Source organism: Meleagris gallopavo, chromosome 3, assembly GCF_905368555.1.
Source record: "Meleagris gallopavo chromosome 3, MGAL_WU_HG_1.1, whole genome shotgun sequence".
NCBI lineage: Eukaryota > Metazoa > Chordata > Aves > Galliformes > Phasianidae > Meleagris > Meleagris gallopavo.
This window is the reverse complement of record NC_139406.1, coordinates 67445513-67463416: the sequence shown is the minus strand read 5'-3', so window position 1 is coordinate 67463416 and position 17904 is coordinate 67445513. Positions and strand designations below refer to the sequence as shown.

General features: G+C 35.0%; 1 protein-coding gene across 12 annotated transcripts in view; it reads left to right on the top strand.

Annotated features, from left to right (window-relative positions):
* LOC146544758 (uncharacterized) overlaps nucleotides 1–17904 on the top strand; it is a 74728-nt gene that overhangs the window by 45223 nt on the left and 11601 nt on the right. For 3 of the 12 annotated variants that reach the window (XR_014882599.1, XM_085221346.1, XM_085221347.1), the window contains 4 exons: nucleotides 6909–7053; nucleotides 8210–8327; nucleotides 9208–9410; nucleotides 16669–16730. Coding sequence is in view for 5 of the 12 variants with exons in the window: in XM_085221346.1 (XP_085077472.1) it covers nucleotides 6909–7053; nucleotides 8210–8327; nucleotides 9208–9410; nucleotides 16669–16714 (512 nt within the window). In the remaining 7 variants the exon portion in view is untranslated. Of the gene's footprint in view, nucleotides 1–6499; nucleotides 7727–8209; nucleotides 8328–9207; nucleotides 16731–17904 lie in introns of all 12 variants that reach the window. The other 9 variants (XM_085221350.1, XM_085221349.1, XR_014882605.1 and 6 more) reach the window with 7 other exon arrangements.

Genomic DNA, 17904 nt, shown 5'->3' with positions numbered 1-17904 from the left:
AGCAATCTAATAAATCTTACAATGCAAATAATCAGATGAATAAACAGTAACTACTGGAAAATTCTGCACTTACAACAGTTTATAGCTTGGAATGTTATGTGATATTTTCCCCTCAAAGTAAGACTTTTTTCCCTATTTCATTACATTTTATTAGAATAATGCATATTCCCCACTCTGCCCCTGCCAAAAAAAAAAAAAAAAAAAAAAAACAAACAAACAAAAAAAAACACAAAAAAGCAACAAAAAGCAGAAAAAATAACTTCTCATTGCTGCAATATTACTCTTCAAAATATTAAAAGAGTACTTGATATTTAAATGAAGATCTTAGACTCTTGATATTATCCTTGCAATTGCATTTCCAGTAATTTTATCTCAACCAAATTTCAACCTGTTAGAGTTCATTCTAATTTTCTGCCTCACAGAAGTCTTGGTATGTTAATGAATTTTAAACCTACTCAGTCCATTCAAACCATTCCCACATCTATTTACTACAAGAAGTACAGCAAAAATTTCATCTGGAAGGTGTCAAGGCAAATTGCTGGAAAACTTAGTAAATGGATCACATCTATGCCTTATATATATTTTCTAGCAGAAGAAATTTCATAGATGATGGATAGTAACAAGTTCCCTCTAATGTATTTTTTGCAAGTTGTCAGAGAAGTGGAAGAATGTATACACAGTTTAGTTCTGCTGTATTAACTGAGAGATGGTAACTGGTATAAAGGAGCACGTGGGGAACTTCCTTGTCATCTCTCTAATAAATGCAGCAAACACTGGGAAAAATTATATCTTATCTACTCCAAATTTACAGAGGACTCCAAATTTACAGAGGCTATTAACATTTCTGAAGTTTGTTTCTAGTTGTGAAATACTTTTTTATGTTGTTCATTGCAGCTCTATATCTCGGTATACTTACCTTCAGAAGACTAATTCTCAGTATTCAATATAAAGCAACATTATGGGAAGTGTTCAGGCATGGACTACGCTTAGAACATATCTGGTTCAGCGCAACAGTTCCAAATGAATATTTTTCTGTTGCTAAATCAGTTAGTAGACCAGTAGTAGTTCTAATTTATAGTTGTTACCTTTCCAAGACAGTGACATAGCTGACTCAATACTGTGTTTTGCAAAACCATGAACTTCGTAACCTGCTACCCAATAATGACAACTATAATTCTGCAGCAAGGAGACTAGTCTCTCAAAGCTTTGCATATTTTAATATTTAATAAATCAAGCTTCATCCCGAAATATGTCCAAGACTGATACCATTTGGAATAAGCAGGAAAATGGACCTTGTAATGAATGCTAAAATTAAGTGAATTGATAAAATCTTGGCATCAAAGTATGCATGGATTTCTAGACTATCTTATTCAGTGGGCATGAATCCTATTGTGGATACTCGCATACTTTATATGTGAGTACCTGGAATCCCAGCTTGCATTAGAAGTGTGTGTCCTTGTTAACAAAAAGTAATAGGTGGAGTTTCATCCTATGAAATAAAAAACTTAAATTATGTACCACAGTGTCAGTATCTTCATGTGAGCCATGTGTCTCAATTCTATTACATAAGATTCAGACAATGGAGTCTATAGAGCAGATTATCAACAAATAAGTATCTATAAACTGATAGTTTTCCACACTCCTTTTACTATATTGACCAGATACATACTAATTATAAGGGGACATTAGGCATCAAGAGCTTGATTCAGTTGCCCATATATATGCAGCACTTGCCTTTTAAGCTATCCTGGGATGCTTGTTTCTATATAGAGGTGAAAGATAGTCTTTTTCAGACTCATGCCCATGCTCTTTAACAGCCACTGAACACCAGCAGGAATAGAAAACTATTCTCATATCTCAAATGGCAGTAGATACATATCTGTGCTTCAGCATTTTAATTGAGCTTTCAACTGACATAGAAATAAACAGAGGTATCCTTTATCAAGTACTGGACCCTATGTTATATATCTGTGATCATATCTAAAACAAATGAATCTGGAGGAAAAGACTGCATAATCATGCAATGGTGTTGCACAGAAATATGATGTACTGGCCATGTGATTTAAGAGATGAGTTTCCTGTAGATCTAACTTGGTAAATCTGCATCTAGTTATAATATTATATGCAGTAATAGAGTCACTTGTCATTGATATTTTGGCCTATATATTTTAGAAGATTGTAAAATTTACATCTTGGGCAGCTATTTTTAATTCAGCTGTTATTTCAATTTTGAATCAGTGCAGTAAGAAATCAGTATATATCAGCAAAAGCTGAAAATGTTTATACTGCCTTTGGAGGGGATGTTAAAGGGGAGATAACATAAGAATTTAATGTTCCCTCAATATTTGAAAAGCTGTTGTGCTGTGCATACAGTTTCCATGATAGCAATAAGATAAATATGCAAGAAAAGCTGTTTGTGTTTGTGATATGAAGTAGTGTTACTGTAGATCACAACCTGCGAGCATCTGAAAAGCAGGCCCATGGGATTGCTGCAGGCAGCTAGTTGGTACAAGACTGTCAAAATTCAAGGACTTCCAGGACATTTTCTTAAATGAAAAATAGACTGAAAATTGTGAATTTTCTTCTTTGAAGTACCTCTGTTTCATCTATCGTGATTACGAGGGTGTTTTGCTTTCCCTAAAGATTTCTCTGAACCTAAAATAGAACAGACTAAATTCCTCCTCTCCTGTTTTAACTTGAAGTATGTAGATATTTCTTACATAAGTAGAACAAAAAATCTGAGAATATGCAGAAAAATGTTTTTATATTTTGTTTTAAAGTCCATGTTAGTTTAATATTTAAAATAATGGCTTCTCTTTCTGATTTTGAGTCACTCTAACTAGCTGTTTTAAATAGCTTAGATTGCTTACTGTGCATCAAAGAAATGAAAATTTATAGCACAGAACATTGTGAATCTGGGTCATATTTGCTCAGCTATACCTTTCACACGTCTGAAGTCAAAGCCTTACTTTCAGACTGAATATAAAGAAGTGAGTTGTTAAATTTTGAGATTGTTCTTCACTTCTCAGTCATTAATTGAAAACGAATGGACAGATTAATTCTCACTAATAAAACTACATTGCATCATTTATACTAACAGGCTTTTACTGTAAGCTTGTAGCAGGGAGCTGAATAGGATTCAGACATCAGGAATTCAACTATGCAGCTCAAGAAATGTTGTGAAATCCCTGTTTAAAAGGTTTTTTAACCTTAGCATAATTTCCTTAGGGTTGTGTTGTATTCCTGGTAACTCTCCACCTCATTATAATTCAGTTATTTCTCTCTCTTGATCTGTCTTTGTCAACTGACAAAACATGAGTACCCTCCCGAGGTCCTACTTAGTTCTTTTACTTTGCCTTAACTAGCAATAAGTCTTATTCTGACTTACCACCTTAGCTGTCATCCTTAATTAAGAACTAATGTAAAAATATGTGCCATACTGTTGCAGTTGGCCATTTGCATTAGCAGATAAACCAATGGAAACAAGACAGAAAACTACAGCTTATGTTAGTAAATGTTCTTTCTACTGGAATTTTTTGTTACTCTTCCAACTTTTTATGCTGCTTTTCATCATTTTACTTTCTCAAAAATTTCTAGCTCTTCTTATATCTGGATTGGGCTGAAATCTTGAAGATCTTTTTTATAAACATAGTAATTTGCATACAGAAACAGAAAAACTTTTCCTCTTTAATGACAGAAACAGTTGTCTTCTTTGAGTATGTTTACCAAATAGATTCAAAACATTCAGAATTCCTGCAAGAAACATTATCCTGTCCTACTGTGACAAATCTTGTGTTAATCCATATTTTACTTTAAGCATATGCTCTTACCCAGACATAAAATATTTAATATTCCGACAAGTCAGTATTTCTTTTATAAAATACCCTGTTTAACATCTTGTCCTAGATTTTCAGAATGGTCTTTTTGTGTATATAACTTTGCATATACAAATAACTGAGCTTGAATTTCAGTGTGCATAATTCATAACAGGTGCAAATATTCTTTAGGTGATTAGATAACTGCTAATATTTGTGCTCACTTCAGGCAAATGAGTTCAGGTCAGTGATCTGTGAACACAAAATTGCCTCAAACTGTGAAGGCAGGTAGACAGATGAAAATCAAGCCTTGATTTTGCTGACTGATAGAGGCTAGATTTCTTCCTCCACGGTGCTGAGAACTTTGAAGAAATATTAAGTATCTGCTAACACAGTTGTGATAGTAGGGATCAGTACCTTGCATAACTGGGAATGACGGTGTCCAAGAATCTTCTTTTGATTGCTTTCAGGCTACAATTTAGAAAGCATATGTCTAACTTTAAGGGCAAGTGAAGTATCATTGGAACGAAAGGATTCATGTACTTTAAATTAACCACACATTTAAGCACCTTGGTAAATCATGGCAGTTTATTAGGAGATTTGTAATGGGAGAACAAGCCCATTAACATCAAAAAGGCACAGGACACTGAGGAGAACTTAAATTAACCACCTCACACTAGCTAAAGAACATTAAAGCTTTGTATAGAAGTTCTAATTCAGACGCTAAGTGGTCTTGGGTCACTTTATCTTAATCCTCCTTGAGCTACACTGAGGAAAGGTCACTTTACTTCAGATTTCTTTAATATGCTTTAATTTTGTTTCATCTTCAACAAGTAGAAATAATAGGATGTAATTTTGGTGAAATAGATATCTGCAAGAAAATTGCAGTTTACTGACTGCAAAATATTTCATATGTATCCTCTCAGGCTTTGACAGAGCCTTACCAGAATTCTTCAACCCTGAGATTTGGAACGGAGTCATAGTCCCTTCTCTGAGGCAGCCTCCAGCTTTCTAGCAGGGCTGTGCCATTGCCCCTCAGTTTGTGTCTCCCTAGCAGATTTCTCAGCAGTTTCCTGTGGCATGTACAGAACAGGAGGCTCAGAGGAGCAAATCAGCCTCCATCATTCTGAGATGCTGAGCCCAGGGCTGAAAACCCATGGAGTGGCAGTTCTCACTGAAAATCAGCTCCCTATCTCTGTAAGAAGGAAAGCAGAGCCAGAAACCCTGGTTGCGGCTGGTGTTGTCAGTTTTGTGAACCCAAACTGGGCTGAACTCCAAAAGCATTTATTTGGATCATAACCAAACCAAAATAAAAATGAAACAACTCTCAATTTTATTGTATTCCCTACTGTACTTGCAGACTTATTTTAATAGATTTTTTTAGAGAGGGTCTATTTGCTCAGAAAATCAGAAGCTGGAAACTTCTTACATATTATGATGCTGGCAACAATAAGATATTCTTCAGTTTGTTTTTTTCAGACTGAGTTCTATATAGCTCGATTATATGTATAATAGGCTATTATATATAATTACAAAATTATATATGCATATAAAGATACCATTATTAATTATTTCTACATCTTAGTTATATCTATAATTAAAAGAAGATAGTACAAGAACTGATAACAGAAACATTTTTGAATTTGCGTCCAGCATAGGAGAGATTCCTTTAGTTGCATATTCACCAACTCACTACAGAAAATCAAAAGAACATTCTGCAATGAATAACAACCTTTAGTATGCCCAATACACCATAAATGCAAATTGGGATAAAATATGTGGATCAGGAACTTAATTTAAAATATTGTAGCTGATTATTGTGGAAGGATGTTGAATGGATGTTAAATTAGTATAATGTCATAATGTCCCTCATCCTAATGATGGGTACTCATATGTGAACTCAGTGCCTCCTAAGGAATATAAATGAAAACTCTGCTGACATCCACACTCTGGTCCTGCACAGGTGTCAGGCAGTATGTGCTGCTACCTCTTAGACTTGGACCTTACAAAGCTGTGTTCCTTCTTAATGGGCACATGGTAGGAGTTCTGCCCAGTGTTACTGTGCAATTGTGCTGCATAACTGAGTTTACATTCATAACATTGGGCAGGATTGCTCATGGTTACTTACATACAATAACTGTAATTTGTTACTGCTGCTGCTTATTTTGGTTGGTTGGCTGGTTGTTTTTTTGCTGTTGGCATACTCAGGCATACTTATAAAGAAGGAATCTAATACTGCTGTAAATAAAAGTTAAAAGTAATTTCACTGAACTGCACAACTCTCCATTCTGAATCTCAGTAGTTATGAAAGAAAATAGAAGGGCCTCCCTGGAGGCAGAGAAAGAAGGAGTTTGTAGATCAGAGACACATTGTCTAAGGCTACCTTGGCACCTATCTCTCACTGCTTAACATCGGAGAAGAAAAGCATTAACCAGAGAAGAAAAGCATTGTGGAAGAAAACTTCATTATTAATACAGTCTACCTAGAAAAAGTCTCAGTGAGTGTTACAATGCTGTGCTTTGTTCAACATATTAAAATGTTCTTTTTTTTTTTTTTAAATAGAGGTCTGCAGAGGTGCTTGATTCTGACGGTTATATTTACGTCTAGCTATGTATCAAGAGCAGTTGCAGAAAAATAAAAATCCTTTCCCTGTATAACCAAAGCCATTTTCTTTCCTTCACAAGAAGCTTTTAATTGTCTCTGAAGAGTGGATCTTTGAAGCTGTCTTGTCCCAGGAATGCTGATTCTTACAGACTAGATACTCTGCTTGGCAGCCTGAATAACCTGTCCCACTGAAACTTCTACTACTTAAAGATACTTTGACAAAGTGACTGTTAAATTCTAATTTTCATCCTTATATGCATACACTTAGATTTACTTTCTATCTCACCACTTTGAGGTTCGTATATTATTTTTATGCTGGAAATAAAGTTGATTATGAAATTTCAATTTTGATTGTAAACTGCATACCATAGAGAGAAGTTGTGTGATTTATGTAAATTTCAATGCTAGCAAGTCCTATATGAGTGCACTGAACTCATCTGGATAGTTAAAACAGTTATAATCTTATAATAGTTATAATCTTCTCAAAAGATCCTTTTAAGGCTTTCTTGCAGTTGGATAAATTACCTAATTCAGCTGCTGGAGTAAGCAGGGGTCTTCTACTCCCTGCTGCTGGGGCGAGAGAGGTGCTTGCTGCTAAACAGCTACTGAGAAGACAGATACTGGTTTTTGTGAGGTGAGTGTGGGCTCTGCAACTGTGGCTGGATGGGAGCTGTAAGTCACAGCACGTGCTTGTTGTCAGCTGCTGGGGGGGAAGCAAGTGTCTGTATCTTCTCCAGAAATGGTGTGCATGGGGTGTGCATGTGCATTCACCAGCAAACTTTAAGTAGGTCTAGAAGACAAGTAGTGAGAGCCTAAGGACTGGTCTAGGGTATCCATGCTGATATGCCAAGGGAGATCTGTGGATGTGTGCAGGAAGGATGAGTATGTGAGTGCTGCGTGTGTGCCTCAGGCTACGAATACTGGATAACTGAACCAGTCACTTCAAGTCTTTTTTCCTTGGTATACTTGTTTTTTGGAATGAGTTTGGTACATGACAAAACATGAGATAGCTTCACAAATAGGAATTATTAGTTTTTTCTTCTGGATTTGGACACACAATGTCCATTATCCCAAATAAATGAAAACATGTATATTTTTTCTCAATTCTCTTAGCTCCTGGTGAAGTCAGTGGATAAAATGAAACTGACAAGACCAGTTTAGCTACTAGGGAGTGTATCACATGCTGAAATTGTGATGTTCTGTGACAGCATTTTCTCTCTAAACATCATTGTCAGACAGCATACCCAGATGCATGAATTGAAGAGGACGTAGGGAGCCTAAGTCACTGGGGACAATCCATTTAGCTGGTCAGTTCATAAGTAACAAAAATATTTTTTATCATGAAAACATCAATTGCCTATGTTAGAGCAGACATTCCATTTTCGCTTCTAGACTCAGCTTTGATTCCACTGAAGGTGGTAGGAATTTTATCACAGACTTAACTGATACTTAATTGTTAAAATCACATTAGAAATCAGTCTCATTTCTGCTGCTCCTAATTTTATGAATAACTCATGGAAGTAAATATAGTAATATCGGTGTCATCACTGAGTATGTAAGAGCTCCAGGTAGCACAATTAAAATGTCTACTTTCTGTTAAGGTTAGATATCTCAATACAAGTTCTTTTTATAGTTTCATTTGCTTGCCTTCATTTTTAAATGTATTTGAAAGCCTCTCTCTGCAACAGTAAAACTTGCAATGATTCATTTATGTATTCTGTATTCTGTATTCAGTTAAGTCATTTATTTTGAGATATTTGTATTAATATGTGATCCTTTTGTTTTCATAGCTGTTTTCAGAAAGGAAGATTTTGTTTTCATTATCCATATGAATTAGCCTTGGAATTCAATCTGATGATCCTTTACAAAAGCCTTAAGAATGCTGCTGCCTGCAGTCTCTTCTCTAAGGTTGTCAAGAGTGTAAATTAAGTGTTCTAATTTGTTTTAATAGCTGCAAAAGAATGAATGGAAGTAGGCTTTTTACTGTTTTTATGACTAATGTGGGAAAATAGCCAAAGAGAGTTGTGAAAGGTTAGAATGACTTTGGTAGTTTTGCGCCTAATCATGGTATAGAATGTTAATGTGAAAGACATCAGGTGCTTTGTAAAGCCCTTTCTTTCTTTAACGGAGGTAGTGACTTACTAGAAGGAAACAGTATTTTACTGATTATAACTTCTTGCCATTGGTTTCCGAAGGCAATGATTACATTTAATTGTAGTATTTTACAAATGGTAGCCTGACAGATATTTTACAAGGGATGTTACCAGTCTGTGTAAACACTAAATTATGGTTGAACTAATTTTGATTTTGATTTAATTTGACTTGTCAGGAGCCCTGTCTCAACATGTGTTACTGTGTAATCATTTAACTGGTGTCATTTGAATCCAAAAACTAATTTTATACCTGCTCTAAAACTTTGACTGTGCAACAGAACATAGGCATTAGTGCAATTATTTCATTTTGGTTTTAGTGACAAATTAAAACTGACAAAGGAGAAAGAAAATTAACAAACTTTGAAATAGAAGCATGTACAGTCTAATGGTTTAATCTCTAAATTCACCTGCCATCTTTCTGTAAGTCTTGGAAGAACAGAACTAATGAAGTAAGACAAACCCAAAAGACAGGGACCAAGTACAGTGACATATTTAAGGATCTATCAGTTTTCCCAGTGTCATTTGAAAGGTACAGTTTAGCCTCAGGTGTTTACTTTAGTTAGAATGCAGTCTACAAAGATTTATGCCAATTGTAATTTTTAAAGTTGTCATGGTTTTATGATTTTTGGTTACAGGTGTTCCACATCATAACATCATGCAGTGCACCAGGAGTTAAAGAGTTAATGCTCCAGGTTTGGGTACCTGGCCCAGAAGAGAAGAAGAACCACATTCCCCAGGGGACTTCGAGTTCAGAAAGAAGATACCCCTGGCAAAGTCACAGGACCAGGCTCTCCTCCCTGCTGCTCAGCCCAGCTGCACGTCTCACCTTAGCATTAGAGTAAAGCCTTCAGTTTTCTGACACCCTCTCTGTGTAGCCCTATTTGATTTATTAGCTTCAATTCTAATTTTATTGTAGTATATTGTACTATAGTGTGTTGTCTTGCATTCCAATATCTTATTTAGTAAAATAGTTTGTTTCTTAGATTGTTGCCACTGTTTTGTCTTAGGCTATCTCTCTATCCTTTTCCCTTACCCCTTCCAGGGCGTGGATCCATGGATCCCTCCACGCCACTAGTCATGGAATCAGGCCGAATCAGCCTGTAAATCGTTGACAAAAGCTTAGCTACTTGAAGCATTATGGATCTTATTAAATAAAATAGCTGAGCTATATCACAAACTATTAGTTTCATTGTCTGGTGTGAGAAACAATCACTTGTTTTTATGCTGTTTCTAATTTCTGTAAATTTACAAAAATTTATGCATTTTGTGCTATAAGAGCAATGCTTTTCATGATTACCATAAACATCCTAGGTTTCTGCTTTTCTTGGGATTGTTCTCACCCAGATCAAGTTCCTATTTGTCTTTGTGGGCACAGATATATTTATTACACTTATGTATTTTTCTTGCTTGCTCATTTAATTTATGCAAACTGCTCCATACTCTGATAGAACAATAGGTTTTTGCTACTTAATCATTTTGATATTTTGGTCCTGCATTTGGCTTTTGTCTCAGCCTTTCAGTTTCATCATATTCTAGTGGTTCTGTCTTTAGTCAATTACTTTATTTCAGAATCTTTTACACAAGCATCCAAGTTTTATCGTAAAGAAAATTAACAGTGATTAGCAGGGTGAATGCCAAGATTTCTCATTTTCTAATATGCTTCTGGAAGTGAAGTGTGTCATTCCATTGCAGCAGGGATCAAAAAGTCATAGAAAGGAGTTCAGTCAAGTTGGCAGCCTGTTACCAGTGCTGTTTCCCAAGGCTCAATAATGGGGCTAGTTTTGTTTAACATTTTTATCAATTATCTGGATGAGAAGATAGAGATTAGACTCCAAAGATTTGCATACAACACCAGGTTCGTCTGGACCATAGATCTGTATAAGGGTACGATGGTGTTAGCTTAGTGAAAGGGTCTGGTAGGTCAGATTGATGGTTGGAATTGATCATCTTCAAGGACTATTCCAACCTAATTATATAATTCTAGTTCCAGTCCTCTAGAATTAAAAGAAGTATCATGAGTTAGTGTTTTGTTATTTGGTGCTCAGGAATTCAGAAAGAGGGCTTTTTTTTTTTTTTTTTTTTTTTTTTAATGACATGGTCAACTCTATTTTTTAAAATTAGTTCAATTCTCTTCTGGAAAATGTGTCTTTTTACTAGATAGACATAGTCATGTCAATTACAGTCAAACAACTGCTTTTATAAACAGATTCGAGAAAAAAAAAAAAAACAACAACAAAACTTTATAAGTATTGGAAAGATAAGAAAGAGGTTTGGCTTTAAAAAGGGGAGGAATTCCTAAGGAAAAATAGTAAGTTCTGAGTTGCCTATCAAATTTCAACTACTGATAAGTTTTGAGTGATGCTAAATCTTCACAGAAAGTGCAGATTTGCATATGGTTCAGCCAAATTTTAATTTTGTATGTAGACATCAGTGTGTACGTCTGCATGAAACTTCACAGTTACACTTTAATGTCTCCGCATTGTTGTATAGTGACAACCAGCATGTTGATTTCCTGGCCATCAGTGCATTATATTTTAAAGTAATTTATTGACTGTCCCTGAAATAAGATAACCTGCATTTTTCCCTTCTTTTTCTTTAAGGCTCATTTATTAAAAGCAAACAAAATACAAAACAAAATAAAAACAACTCTACACCATGCCATCTTATAATTCTAAAGGCATTAACTTCAGTTTTTGTTTATTTTGTTTGTTTTTATTCTTGATTAATCTAAGTATCTGATACGAAATTCATTGCCGGGTAATGGTAAAAGCTAATAGTTTTTCATCTAGAGTGACAGCATTCTGCTTTACAGCAAGCTGCACATTTTAATTACTTATCAGTCTGGCAGCTCAAATCTTGAACACCAAAAGTAAATCACAATGCTGTTTAGAGAAGTCATTTCCTTGTAGTAAATATACATTTGTTGCCATTGTGTAGGAAATAAGTGAGCAATGGCTATGTGAAGAGTAATAAGCAGGAAGGGTAACCAAAAGTTGTTGGCAGATGGTCTGAGTGCATGCAACAGTATCGGAAATCATCCAAGCACAATAAGTTTTATTATTTCAGCTCTCTACAATGGTCATGGTCCTGTGAGAAGGTCTGCATGTATCTATCTGATGTTTCTCTTGCTAGTCTTTAGCTTTCTTTATTTGATTAAAGGAAGAGTTCACTGGGACATACCCTTGTAGGGTCTCTCAAAGTATTGGATTTCACAGATTCCCTTTTATCCTAACTTTCCAATCACTGTGTCCTTTCCTCCTTTCCTCACTGGCTGAAGTACTCAGGGTTATCTACTTCCTGATCCGCCTATTACACGTTCCCCCTTGTATGTGACCTATTAGACCTTTGCAGTTAGTCCAAATTTGATAAATTCAAGTTGTTTAGAGACTATTGTAACTAAAACCTTATTTGATGGGAGTATACTGGTCGAGCGAAAAGGAATGTGTGAGCTTCTGCACAGCAATTTGTGAGCAAGGGCTTCTTGTTTGCAAGTCTCTACGTAAATGATTTTATTTGCAAGGGCATCTTCAAGCTTGTTTTATCTCACATACAGAGATGTAAGTTCATTTAAGTTCATTGTAGACATGCTGTACATGTATTTTGCATAGTTGTTCTCTCTGGAAAGAGATTTTTTGTCTGTCTTATCAACTTCAATGACTATTTTTATTCACTTTATGGTGAAAAACCTGCTGACTTGTAAAACTTTACTCTAAAACAAGGAAAAATCTTGTAATATTTGCAAAATAATTAATTTTGTCTTTGACTCTTTATATCTAATATTCTTTTTGGATCTGGAGGGTTTGAATGACTAAGCAAGCATTGGAGGCCCTAAAAGTTGCAGATTGGCTAACAGCAATTTTATTTGCTCATTTCATAGAGGCTCATTTTGTAAAAAAATTAAGGCTAATTTCCTTTTCTTTTCTAATTGAGTGTCTCGCTGGTGCAAGGCTAATCTTATCAATGCCACTTCTATTCTTTAGTGGAAACATAGAGGCCACAGTTGTTTCAGTTTTTCTTGTGCAAAAACTTACACGGTTTAGCATTTACTGGCTATTACGTTTCTGGAACCTAAAGGTCTTAATGCAACTGTTTCACAAATGTATTGTTCCAGATTAAAAAAAATATATATATAAAATCGCTTTGCTTTAAAAGCACTCAATGAAAATTTCACCAAAAGATTCATGTTAGAAAAGTGCGTATCTTCATGAAAAATTGAAGGCAGTGGGAATTATATTTTCCCTTCTCAACAGCAGAGTGAAATTGGGACAGTACTGTGAAAGTTCACAGACTGAAATAAGTTTCCAGAGTCCTAGCAGATTGACATTGGAGACATCAGGGTCGGGAGGTTTTTTTTTATTAATTTTCTGGCTTAGATCCATACCCTCACTACCACCCTTTGAACACACAGGACTTTTTTCAAGAGTACTCTCTGCCTACTCAAAACTTAGGGCAGGCTATATGTGTAACTCGGAGGTCCATGAGAAGGAAAGGTTAATGACAGAGAACAGTGTGCAGGAAGCTAATAACAGCTTTTCTCTCTCTCTCTCTCTCTCTCTTTTTTTTTTTTTTTTTTTTTTTTCCCTTGCAGCTTCAATAGAAATTAAATCAGTTTCCTCCCCTAATTTAATGAATATCAAATGCAATAATCTTTTCACTAAAGTGATATGTACTTGTGTTCCTAACAGCTGATAGAAACTGTAAAGACCTACAGATGAGTCAAACAGGGCAGCTGTATGAGAATTTCTCTAAGCTAAAGAAAAAAATACTTTGTATTGTAAACTGAAGGCACTGTTATTCTATGAAGTGGAGTTTTTTGATGAAAGCACCTGAAGGCTTTTTTTTGTGAATGAGTTTCTAGGTAGGATGGTATTTCTTGTTACTGAGCTTGTGCTCCCCGTTCTGACAGCTGCTTGTTGTGATCCCATGCTGAGGCTGCTCAGCCTCACCTACTCAGGTAGAAAGAATTTAGATGCACACAGTCCTCTAAATTGACCAGGCTCCCAAGATTTAGTTGTTATGGAATGTAGCATTTCAGCTTTGAAGTACTTTTGTGAATTTTGCTTACTGCCTTTTTCTTTGAAGCTGTGAAAGATGTTGCAGTTTTTCCAGTGTACCACTGTGATCTCAGCTCTAAATCTGTCAGATTCCAATAGTAGAATAGTTGGAATAGTGGAACAGAGTACTTACTACTACGAATGCAAGTGGTTAAAGAAACAGCAGCACTTATAATAGAAATCCCAGAAAAGCTGAACAGACAAGTCTATGCTCATAATAGGAAATTCTTACAGGAACTCAGTCACTTGAATTTACCCAAATATTGATGAATGGATCTTCTCGGAAAGTATCTGAAGATCAGTTATGACTGAAAAAACAGTGGAAAGGCCTACCCAAATACATGTTTTCTGTGTGTGAAAGCCAGTAGCAACCTCTACCAAACTGGGGCAGATGCATCCCTATCTCCCTATCTTTTCACTTGGTTTGTTAAAAAAAAAAAAGTATTTAAGTATTTCAAATACCTATTTCATAGACTCACAGAATGAAGTCTTTTCTGGATGGTTCAAACTGGTAAAATGGAGTCTGATTTATTTTCACCTTTATTTCCCAACCTGAATTTCAGACTTGATTCTGTTTTTACTACCTGTGGCCATCATTTCTTATTCTGTGTACTGTGGACTTGGAAAATGAAATTAAGCTCTTAGTCATGTATTTGTAGACTGCAGTAGTTTTCCTCTTGTACTGTCAGCTCTATCCTTTCTCTCTTTTCAGATAATTTTTAAAATAATCTGGTCCCCTAATAAATGTTTTCTATAACTTTAATCATTCTAACTGTTCTAGTCTAAATTCTTTCTAAATGGTGCATGTTATTTGATAATGTTCCTGTTTGGGAAGTATTTTTGTTCCATTAACTTTATAGATCCAAGTTTGATCCTTGATATCTGCATTCTGGAATGGAATCAAACAGATTTTCATAGTTAATTGGTCATGCTTAGTGAGAGATAGAATATATGAACAGTTTCAAAATGCACTTCTGTAGATAAACTCTACTAATCACCTCTTAGCAGGTGAAAACCTACACTAAAAATGTGTATAAACTAAGAATAGTGAGGTCCAGCAACAGATCACTGTGATGATGAGTAGATATGGTCCTGGTACCACTACTTAGGCAGGCTTAATGGCTGCTATTTAGAGTGTTTCCAGATTAAAATATTTGCCTTTTTCTTTCCTTATTACTTATCTACCAAATCACAAGTCATCTTCTCCAAGTAATGTCATCCTATGCTGCAGTCACCAATTCTAATTTTCTGTATGCAAACTATTTTTAATTCTTTTTTTCAGTGACATAATGTACCTAAAATAATATCATAGAATCATCAAACAGCCTGGGTTGAAAAGGACCACAATGATCATCTAGTTCTGTTGCATTCTGAGGGAACATTAGTATACTTTTTTACTTTTATTTATCACATGAATGTGAAGAAAGGGTTTGCTCCTTGTTGACTGAAAATGAAGCAGAAATTCTATACCTTTCAAAAATAATTTAAAATGAGTTATTTATATATGTTACAAGGAGACAAAGATGAAGAATTGAACAAATTGTCTAGGGTTCATATTTTCATTCAGTGTGCAGGAAATAAATTAGAAGAGTTTGCTTCTTGCATGTACTCTGCTAACAACCTGCTTTTAATATATTTCTTGAAAGAAAAAATAAAACAAACAAAACAAAACAAAACAAAGTGGGGCTAGTTCTCCAAGAAACCCTAATGATTCTATTTGTGAGGCTTTGCAGACGGTTTTACTGCTTTTATTTTCAGAAAATGTTCAAATTTAGTATCTTTCCAGAATCACTAAGAACTAATGAAAGTTTTGGGAAAATGTTTTCAAAGTATTCAAATAACACAGGAATTCCATTGAGTTAGATGCGCAAGTGCCCTGACAGTATGAGACCTAGAGTCACACTTCACAAAAATATTTGTTTAAAGATCTAGACAAGTACAGGTACAAGTGATATTATAAATAAAAAGCATTAAACATCTGGCAATTCCTTAAACACTTGTGAAAATTATTGTGAGACCTAATGTATCTTTTGATGATTGAGTACTGTTGTAATTGGAGATCGGGAGTTTGTTGTTTCTGGTGTTTAAAATTTTACTGTAGATCTTATGCTTTCATATGTGAAAAAAATTTACATAGGGAATAATTTTTTTTCATAAACTTAATTTTCATTTTCAGAATAACTGCTGTATGAACATGAAAATACAGTCATTTCTTGGATTAGATTTTCCCACTACTGGAAAAATAACTGGTGTTATAATTTAAGCTGATATTGTAAATCTTTAGTTAACTACTTGATTGACTTAGTTGATGTGAAATATACTACTGCAAGGGAAAGAATAACCACTGCTGTTTCTAAAGATAAGATACTTTTTAACAGATGGTGATAAACATTGCCAAAAGTTGGTTCATAAAATTATAATCTCCCATACAATTGCATAATTTTCACCAAGAAGCATTTCACACTAAGTGCTTTGTAGCTATTTTCCTTCCTTAACTCTGCTATTCTTACTTTTTCTAAATGCTGGAATTTGCTTTAGCCACATCACTGAGCTGGCCTTGTCTCCTTTGACACACTTATCTTTTCATGGCTAACTGTTTCAATTGTATTTTAATCCATTTTAACAATATCAGCAAGAAATGTGAGAACTAACAAGACACTGTTTTTTCATGAACAAAGAGGTCATAAAAAGTCTAGATAGTGGCTAACAATCACTGTGTCTCTGTCAAAGAACAGGTAGGAAGGAAATATTTGAGACAGAACTTCTGTCACAGATTGAGTTTGTGTATTTTCAAAGCAGAAGTCCTTAGATGAATAACGGACAATCTTAATGAGGTGAGGGGCCTCATTGCTTTTAGAAGTACCCTGCGGGTTTCCAGTCACCTTAGTTCCATTTTTCATTTGTGATGTCCATAGTAAGGTGGAAGTTAATATTAAGAACTCAAGAAAGACATTTAATTTCCCTCTATGTCAAGATATTTCTGTCCTGAAACATTCCATTTTGTTTCCTTTTTATTTTAAATATACATTTATCTCTTTTCAGAAGTATCAGCTGTCTGAGATGGCTTCTATATAAGGGAATTATATGAGTACTGTAGGAAAGAGGTAATTGACTTCTTTATACATTTAGTATTTCTAAAAAGTACTTTTGCTCTTACTAATAATTTTATGATTATTTAAAAACACAAACAAAAGCCGTATTTGTAAAGACTTACTTTATATATTTCAGTGGATTCTATTCATAAAGTGAAATAATTTGAAATTTGTCCCAAAAATTAGATATATAGTAAAAAGAAATCAATTTTTAAAGCATAACTTCAAATTTATATTCTCTTTCATCAATACTCATATTTTACTTTAAATACTGAAAATGGTAAGTGAAACCTAACTTCTTTTGACTATCAGGTCGCTGCTTACAGCAATGCTGATTGAGCACTTTGGAGAGCAACAGAGTTCAGACATTATTTATATGCACAGAAAATAGCTACTATGTTTTGCTAACACACAGCTTAGTATTTTCCAGGGATTTTAGAATTTTATAGTAAAAAATAAATAAATAAAAAGAAAATTAAAAAAAAAAAAACAGAATTTTACAGAAAGCCAAACCAATTCCCCCCAAAAAACAAACAACCAAGGAGCAACAACAACAAACAACAAAACAGGAAAGAATGTAAAAAGAAGATTTTAATTGTAAGACATGAGGAATTCCAGAGATTGCCTCTTCATGATCTAGGTCTCTTCTCTTGGCCTAGTTTGTTTTAAATTGTAAGAAATCCCCTAGTAAGTATTTTCCAGAATCATAATGGTGAGATACACAGGCTTTCAAAGGTATGGTAGAAGTAGGAGCAAGACTCATCTTTAATCATCTGGGGATCTGATCAATGCCTATAAAAATATCTAAGGTGCAGGAGGCAAAGGGATGAGGCCAGACTCTTCAGCGGTGCATGGCAGTAGGACAAGGGGAAATGGCCACAAACTGAAGCATAGAAAGTTCCACACATTTGTGTGTAAGAACTTCACAGTAAGGATGACAGAGCACTGGCACAGGCTGCCCGGAGAGGTTGTGGAGTCTCCTTCTCTGGAGATGTTGAAGACTTGCCTGAACACCTAGCTATGCTCCTGGACTACAGAGCCTGCTTGGCAGGGGGGTTGGATTAGATGATCTCTAGAGGTCTTTTCCAGCCCCTACAATTCTATAGGGATGGTAGCAGGAAAATGAGCAGTTCTGATATAGCTGTACAACATTATTGTTATCTCCTAGGATCCCAAATGGAACGTA